Source organism: Eupeodes corollae, chromosome 1 (assembly GCF_945859685.1).
Source record: "Eupeodes corollae chromosome 1, idEupCoro1.1, whole genome shotgun sequence".
Lineage (NCBI taxonomy): Eukaryota > Metazoa > Arthropoda > Insecta > Diptera > Syrphidae > Eupeodes > Eupeodes corollae.
The window spans coordinates 3,068,347-3,077,693 of record NC_079147.1 but is presented as its reverse complement, the minus strand read 5'-3'; the positions used below and the strand labels follow the sequence as shown (position 1 = coordinate 3,077,693).

Genomic DNA, 9,347 nt, shown 5'->3' with positions numbered 1-9,347 from the left:
ATTTTTATTAGTATTGGTGCAAAGAGAGGTGAATCTGCCAAAAAATCCAGAACTGCAGATTTGATCTCAAATCAAAAATTAATTTATTTTGCCTATGGAATGCTAAAACAGAGGACATTTTTGTTTTGATTTAAGGTTTAAGAGTAAATTGATTTATTTTACACATTAAATGCTCAATAATACTTTAACTGCAGTTTATGAATGTTTTCATCTCTTCTCTTTAAACATTCTCACCTGAACGAATTTCAGGTAAATAGTTTTTAAATCCCTTATGAAAAAATGTATTTCGGCTGAAACTCATGCCCAAAAAATATCTTGAATGTGTAAAGAGCTCCAAATTAATTTATCATCAATTTTGTTTCGTTCAATATTAAACATTACGTTACATTATAAGTAGTTATAAATAGAGGTCAAAACGACTAATCAGTACGAGTACAGATTACTCTCTAAAAAAGTTTCGATCATTTTATTTCGAATAAGTAATAAATATTTCTTAACAAAAAAGCAATAACTTTATTTTCTAGCTTCGTAGATTTGTTTGCTTCCCAAGCAATTGAAATCCACTCGAGCTTCTATCCAAGCAGCAACTTTAAGAAGCGTCGATTCTGACAGCTTTCTGCTCATTAATTGCAAACTAATTGGTAGTCCATTATTTGATAGTCGAATAGGAATAGAAATCGCTGGAATACCTGCCATATTGGCGGGCTGTGTGCAAAAATCTTGAATTGCACATTGATCGCGATTAGACTGGGATGAAAAATCCTTGAAAAGAGGAGCTTCACTAAGTGTTGTTGGTGTCAAGAGGACATCCGTTGATTGGAAAACCTGGTCAAAGTCATTAGCAATGAGACGACGTACCCTCAAAGCTTTCTCGAAATATTTCTCGTAGTTTTTCCGAAGAAGAAAGAAATTGCCAGCAAGGATTCTTGTTTTGACTACAGTATTGAACCCTTCAGCTCTTGTCTTGGCATAGAGTTGTTCTGTGCTGCTCTCGTCATCTGCCCGCAGACCGAACTCGATGCCATCATATCGCGCCATATTGCTACTAACCTCGCACTGATTCAGAATTGAATAGACAAATATTGAAGACGATGTATTTGGCAGAGATACCTGCGTGACTTTTGCACCGCCATCTTCCATCATATCGGCTATTTTGGTCCATGTCTCTAGCACATCCTCTGACAAACCTGGGCAGTGATATTCTTTAGGAATCCCAATTCGAATATTATCAATATTTTCTTCTGGTTGTAAGTCAAAATATTTGAAAGGAGTTTTTAGTGTTGTGGAGTCATGTTTGTCCGGCCCAGCTATTGCATTGAGAACCAATGCACAATCGTTAACAGAACGTGTAAAAATACCCGGCACATCCATTGAATTTACCAGGGGAATCAATCCATGCCGTGAGACTAATCCGTATGTTGGTTTCAATCCCACTACGCCGCAATACGATGCTGGATTCCTAGTAGACCCTCCAGTGTCAGAGCCGATAGCACTTTTAAATACGCAATGTTAAACGAAAAGCTTTAAGCATCAGTCGAAAAACCTTACGCAAAGCAAATTCCAGAAGCTACAGCAGTTGCGGAACCTCCTGAACTACCACCAGTAATCCGCCAGCCATCGTCAGACATCAAATTCTCACTCCATATATTCTTAGTGGGCCCAAATAAAGAATCTACCGTCCCTGAGCCCATGGCAAATTGATCGAGATTTGTTTTACCAATGATAATAGCACCGGCATCCATGAGCCGTTCGCAAACTGTTGCATTGTATGGTGGTTTAAAGTTCTCAAGCATTCTGAAATCTTATTTGATTGATTCTAAAATTAAAGAAGATTAAAGTTTACTTACCTTGAGGCACAAGTTGTGGGAACATCTTTTGTACAGAAGTTATCCTTGATAGCAATTGTAACTCCATCGAGAGGTGACTTCGATTTGTTTTCTTGGAAGCGAAATGTTGATTCTTTAGCTTGATGCAATGCTTTCTCCGGCATGAGACGAATAAATGCATTCAATGATTTCAGCTTAACAGCATCGTCAAGAGCGAAATCGGCCACGATTTGTGGATTCAGGGTTCCATTCCGGTAGCAAGCACCGAGCTGCAAAACACAAGTTTCTTGTTTAATAAAACAATGACATTTATTTTGTTTATTACCTCTTTTATGCCCAGCTGAATGTGACGATTCATTACAAATCGTATTAAAGTAAATTAATTTTTATTTTAAAATTTTCTTTCGATTTAGAACTTTATAGTTTAGTTACTTCATCAAAAACAAAATAAAAATTATTCAAATTCTGTCAAAAATGTCAATCGGCTATGCGTGTCCCAAAGTAAATGCACCCTCAGACAGAGAGAGAAAATAACTAGTTTTTTCTCTCTGCCTCAGATCGCTGAGACACTAGCTGTGTTCCAAACATTTCTCGCACCTAAAGCCTAGTACATACTTGTGAACCATCTCGTGAACCCATACGAATTTCAGTTTTTGGTTCACCCGTGAACTTGCTCGTGAAGCTGAGTGGAGAACAAAGTGGAGAGTTTTCGTTCACGGGCAATTCACGTGCAAAATGTACGGGAACTGTTGGTGAAGCTGAAGTCAAATGTTCACAACGTGTACTCACAAGTGTGTACCAGTGAGCAATGTCAAAAGTTCACTTTCTCCACTGGCGAACGTTCACTTCACGAGGAAGTATGTACTAGGCTTAAAGTTGGTCAAATGTCAAAAAGCGATAAATTGCTCTCAAAGGAAAAGCAAACTGTCAGAATGTCTTAAACAGTTTTAGCACCAATTTGCACGAGTTTGAACTACTTTTTTAACCTTCCGATGGCAAGTGGGGTCGCCCATCACCCCACTACTTTTTATAAAACCTCAAAAGAATACTTTTCTCAGTTTCTTTTAATGTAAATACTTGATCTTTAATAAATTATAATAATTGATCTTCAGTTTCATTACTGTTTTTTTTATAAAAGGTGATGGGACGATGAACAACAGCAGATGTAATTCACTAAGGCAAAAAAGCCTTGCCTTCGGAAGGTTAAGGTCAAAAAATATATGGAAAAATTAATGAATGATATATGAACAATATTCACATTTACCAAAACTAAAATGAAAATAAAAGAATAACTTGAGCAATCCCTAGTCAATAGTTTTTGTTTTCTTCTCTCATTACATTCACAAATCTAGTGACTACGTAGTCAAAATTCCACTATATTTGTGAATGCAAAATTGCACTACAAAGGTAGTCAGTCCGGAACTGTCATATTAATGATAAATACAAATATATAAAATTTGTGTTTTTTGAAGTTTAAATAGTTTTTTTTTTTGAATTTAATAAAACCAAACAGAAAATATAATATGATTGATTTATATTTGTATTTAAATACCAAAAATTTCTTTCATTTTGAATTCTTCTGTCCTTACCGAGCAGCTGATTGTGAAACGTCAAAACCAGTGTGCACTAACTTTGTAGCCGAAATTTTTACACTACTACGAAGGGGAAATTTTAACTACTTTTGTAGTTAGATTTAGCAGAATCCCTTGACTACGTAGCCACTAGCTTTGTGAATACGACCAATTTCTTGGACCAAATCTGGCAAACAGGGGAAATATTTTAATATCTCACGCACGCTCTCTTTTGTACGAACGATTTTGGACTAAAAATGACTCAAACTTTCAGGTGTCAAAATTTCAAAATCTTCAAAATTGCACAAATAATGACAGCCCAACATAAACAATGGTTGAGTTCAATCTCGGATAGATAGACCCTATCCGGATATCTTAGCTAACTGAGAGCACAGCTGATTTTCGACAAAAAATACAAATTTTAAATAAATGTTCCGGTTTTTTAAAATCCTCCCATTTTTGACATCCCAGCTGTTATGGATCAGCTGTTGTTTGCAACTAAAACAATAACGAAGACATATCCAGAAACCCTATCGGCCTGAGATTGATTCTCAAAAATTGGTACAATTCGTAAAAATGACACTTGTACAACTAATTTTTGACATAACAACAAAAGTAAACAATTTTTCAAAAAGAACAGACCGTAAGTCAACTGTATATTTGTGTCTGAGATGTAAATATGTAATTTTAAAAGTTTTATTGATATTTTTTTCATAGGTCAAAAATTGCTCTTTTTTGTTATTGTATCAGTAAAACTTCGTCTAGGTGTTAACGAGTGCGCTAAAACTGTCAAATTTCTATTAAAATTGTATTTATATCAGTACAAAAAGGTTTAGATCTGCTGAAGAAAATAAATAAATAAATTATCAATTTATTTTGCTCCATGGAATAGAAAAACAGACGAAGTTATGTTTGGACAGATTCCGATAAAACAATAAATTGATTTATTTTACCCATGCAAATCCCCATAATACCTACTCCTTTGACTTGGATGACTCTTTTACTCATTGACATAATATGCATGGACTGCTAGTGGTGTGAATTTTCCATACAAAATTTGAATAAAAATGGTTCCACTTCAAATTAGCTACACTAGCCCTTTCAGGCCCAGTGGCAAAAAAAGGTATGAAATATTTAGCGACATCTGTTTGTATTCAGTTGAGATAAGCTTTTTCTGACATAGAAAGTATTGCCATCTAGTATAATATGTTGAAGACAAACGATGCCATGTTTTTTTTTGCTGTTAGCAGTGCTGTCGTTTTAAAAATTTCAAGAGTAGTAGTTTTCTATCAGTTTTGGGAGTATTTTCTTAAATAAGGAGGAGTAAAACAAAAAAAATAGCAAACACATGCTTAGCCCATGAACAAAATTAAAAACTGAAAATAATAATGTCCAAATTCGAAGTTAATTGGCCTATTGCGAAGATTAATGTTCCGAAAACAGACAAATAGAGGGATGTAATGTCGTACCAAATTTTTGCTTTCACTGCTTAAAGGCCAACATTTTAAAATAATATTGTTGACATAAATAATTTAAATTCAATACTTTTTGTTTATTAAATAAGAAATTGACAATTAAAATTATATTTTACATCAATATACATGTTTGAATATTCATGAATAAATTATTTTAATAATTGTTAATTCGATGTTTCATATTTTTAGTTACAAACATTAAGGGATTAATTATAGCTACCATTGAAATCGATCCAGACAAAAATTTTGACGATGTTTCCCTTTAATTAGAAATGAAAATAATATAATGATCCATCGGAAATCACACAAAGAATTTTTTTTCAGAAAAAAAAAGTGTAATTGCACATTTATTTTTCTCTACAACGGACGGAAATTCATTTTCCTGAACAGCTGATACTTTATGTTCAAAAGTGAAACGAATCGTTCCATTTGATTTGTGTTCTAATTTCACACAATTGCAATGATAGATTTCGCTCAGTTGTTGGTGGATTTCAATCGGGTAATTTTTTCAATGACAGAAATGTTTAAGGATAGCTATAGACGACCTGTCAAAAAAATTCCAATGTTTGTTTTCAATGATGAAAAAAAATGATAACTATAACTGGCGCCTTTTACAATGTTTTGTTATTCTAGATTAAAGTTTTCGATGGCTCCCATTTTTGGGTAAAATTGTTTTTAAGAAGTTCCTTAGCAGTAAGTAGGGCATTCACCGTTTCTACCTTGAGTGAATTCGTTTTTTTATCTTTTATAAGGCTTACGTCTGAAAATTTTCTTTCTGTTGTTGCACTATTATTGGGGCATTATATTTTAAATTTTGGTTTTTATTGTAAACCAAATACAAATTTCTTTTCCGTTTTATTTTGGGGAGTAGTTTTCGTCCGTGGGTAGAGTAGCAGTTGACTCTGAAAATAGTAAAATACTACTATAGTAGCAAGAACGACAGCAGTGGCTGTGAGTATTTAATGTTACAGAATTTATCCGCATAGCCCTCTTTGCGCTAGTGTTTTGCCGGTAAAAGTGGAACCATCGTGAAGTTAGCTACTAGCAGTCCATGTATAGTATGTCGATGCTTTTACTAGTATAGACAACAAAAAAACGCAAATTCGAATAAGAAGTCAAAAAATCCATGAATTGTCAGCGGTTTGTATATCACACTAGTGGAAAACTTTTTTTAACAAATCAGAAAAGCTTTCTCCAAATATTACTTTAAGGGGGTCATTCCCTGTAATGGGTTAAAAAAATCGAGTTTTTTCATAAATAGCTAGTCTAATATGTCTAGAATACGGTAGTAAAGGGATTTTTCAAAATTCGAAGTAGTTTTAAAGATACAGCAGGTCCATGGACAAATATGGGGTAAAGTATCTTACATACATCGGCGATGGTGACAGTTAAACTTCAAAGGGATCCTAGTTATCATCTTTAATGAAGGTTTTGAAGGTAATTTAAAAGTAATGTCGGTTATAGGATGCCCTAAAGGCAGCGAAGCCCAGACTTACTCGTATGTTGAGAAACCTGATGAAAAGAGAATCTCACGTTCTGAGCGGCACGTAATTGTTGCCGTTAATCAAGCCAGAATTGATTCAAGAGCTGAACAATCTGCTTTGAAAGAGTTTCAAGAAGAAGTTGAAGGTATACTATGGACAAGACATCGCCGATTGAAAGGTAAGTTGATATTTTCATAGTTAAGACGACTTGAAACTTTAAAGGTTTTTTTTTTTTTAAACTGTGTTTTTCAAACTTTCCTCCATCGTATCTCAAAAACGGCTTGACCGAATGACCTGAAATTTGATAAGTTGGATTCAGCACATGCAAACGCATGGAGTGAAGTATCGAGAAGCAAAAATTCCAAAAATTATGATTTTTTTAAAGCAAAAAACAAAACAAAAAACACAAAATTCGCGTCCAATTTTTGGTACAGTTGTGTTCATAAAAATAGCAGTGCTGGTCACATTTTATTAGATTGTCAATTATTTAAATGACGGAAATTCTTACAAAACACACATTATTTCAAACTCTCTGGATAAAGAATGTTCATAAAAATAGCAGTGCTCCTGATTTTATAAGTAAAAAGTGTTAAAAATTCAATTTTTTTTATTTTTCGATAAGTAAATATTTCACTATTTAAAGTTTTAAGTATTTGTAACATACGAGCATATAAATAAATATTAGCTCAAAAATAAACAATGGGATGGTCAAGACATTGCACCGAAGAAACTTGAAAACTTATTCGAAAACTGCGTTTGGAGGAAAAAACCTACCAAAATATTCACAATATCCTAGGCTGCTCAGCAAAAATGGTCAGTAACGCCTTAAAATGGCAAAATAAACCGAAAACGGGAGGCCCAAAAAGGATGACTACTAAAATAATCCTACCATAGGCTCTTGGAAAATAAGAAATGGACTTCGACTGTCTGTTAGCGCTGTCACAATACGAAGACATCTTTTAAAGCGCAGTTACCAGTCCGAAGTCCACGCAAGGTACCATTCTTGACAAAACAGCATGTGGCCAGGAGAATGGAGTTGGTTAAAGCGCATAGAGATTAGGCAAAAAAGAAATGGAGGAATGTTCTGTGGAGCGATGAAAGCAAAGTCCAAGGTTCCTCGAGAATATGTGAAAAGACCCAAAAATGCAGCAATCGATCCACGGTACACTATAAAAACAGAGAAGCATGGTGGAGGAAAAGTTATGATATGGGCTTGCTTTTCATATTACGGCGTCGGGCCTATTTATCCTATCGGGGGTATAAAGGATGCAAAAAACTATGTGAAAATTCGCGAGGAGGTTATGTTACCCTACGTTGAAGAGGAAATGCCATTGGTTTGGGTATACCAACAAGACTACGAACCAAAGCATACGTCAAAAAATGCAAAACCATGGTTTGCGCAGAAGAAGTTATCCGTCATGAAGTGGTCCGCTCAATCCTCGCAAACCCCAAGAATTCGAAAGAATTGTGCGAGATTCGTGGAACGCAATACCACTATACCACTTGAGAGGTGTCAGGTTTTAGTGGACTCGATGCCACGTAGATGCGAAGCAATCATAAAAAACAATGGTTATTCAACAAAGTACTAATTGTAAGCTAACATTATTAGTATACTTTCATATAACTTATTATAGTTTTTCTTATTTTTTACGTAATAGATTTAGTACTTTGTCATACACTGCTATTTTTATGAACAGCCATATATGTATTTAAAAAACGGTTTTTACTGTGACAAAGCTAACGGAATAAAATCGATCTGTTATTATGAATAAAATATTTTAGTTTGTTATTAGAAGTTTAATAAAGTATATTATAACGTTGATATTGGAGGCCTTTTTGTTTTATTTGGAGAGCACTGCTATTTTTATGAACACAACTGCATAATCATTTGATGATAGTTCATTCCATGAATTTAGACTCACAGATTAAACCGCCGTTTACTTTTTTTGTTTTAGATAAGCCAATCAGCCGAAATCGTGGAAGAAGTGCGAGTCCATTTTTTAGAGGTGGAGTTGTTCACACCGGTGTAACTCGTGTTCTTTACAATATTTTTAATTCAAATTTTATATTTATATTGTCGAACTATGTTCATAAATGATAATAAACTTAATAAAGTTGTATTTATTTACTGTTCGTAAAAATTGCGAACATGCGATGACCCCCTTCATTATTTTGAATAAAAACCAAAATATATACGACTATGATTATTCTAGCGAAACTGATGCATTCCTTTTTTTCTTATTTCAATAAAACTCCTAATTGTATCATATTAAATTTTCTAAAAAGTTCATGCTTAATTCCAGCACAAAAAAGATTCACATTTCATGGTAAAGGGGTTAATGTGGGCCTCAAAAAGAAGATGTAATCAAAAAGGAGATCAACATTTTAAAATGAACAGACCAATGCTGCGATTTACTATCGCTTAAGTTCTCTACTTTTTTGTTCGAAATTGTGCGTAATTAAATATTTATTTTTGCTTTGATTTAAAATATAAAAACATTCTTTTTCCATACAATTGCCTTTTTACCAAGCACCAATCTACATAATATATGCTTCCCTTTAGCAATAGTTCCAAAAAAATAACTTATTCCTGCAATTGTGGGAATGATAATAAGCAATATTAAATATCTAAGAACTCTCAGATTTCCATTTTAAATCCATCACACAAATCTTTCGTTTTTGGTGTCAAAATTCTGAAAACAGAATTTTTAGTAGGTATTCGATTCCAATTTAAATACGTATGTATATACGATATGTATACAAAAAAACTGGACAAATCTGCAAAAATAGCGAATTATTTGCTATTTTTTAACAATTTTAACATTTCTATCGTTATCAAATGAAGATAAAAACACAAAATTTGATAAATGTATAATAAAAGTTTCTATTATGATCTAACGATATCATATTTTCAAAACCATCTTTTAATCTCAAAAGTAGATAGGTATGTATGTATTTTAATTATTTCTGTTTTAAAAGAGAATCAAAAGA

General features: G+C 33.5%; 1 protein-coding gene across 1 annotated transcript; it reads right to left on the bottom strand.

Annotated features, from left to right (window-relative positions):
* Positions 1–451: 451 nt before the first annotated feature.
* On the bottom strand, positions 452–2,330 carry LOC129942093 (glutamyl-tRNA(Gln) amidotransferase subunit A, mitochondrial). Its single transcript, XM_056050891.1, has 4 exons — positions 2,152–2,330; positions 1,848–2,095; positions 1,549–1,794; positions 452–1,492 (listed from the first exon to the last, which is right to left on the bottom strand). Exons 1-4 carry the CDS (start codon positions 2,182–2,184, stop codon positions 514–516), a joined length of 1,506 nt encoding a protein of 501 aa, XP_055906866.1. The 5' UTR covers positions 2,185–2,330; the 3' UTR covers positions 452–513.
* Between the last annotated feature and the right edge of the window lie 7,017 nt (positions 2,331–9,347).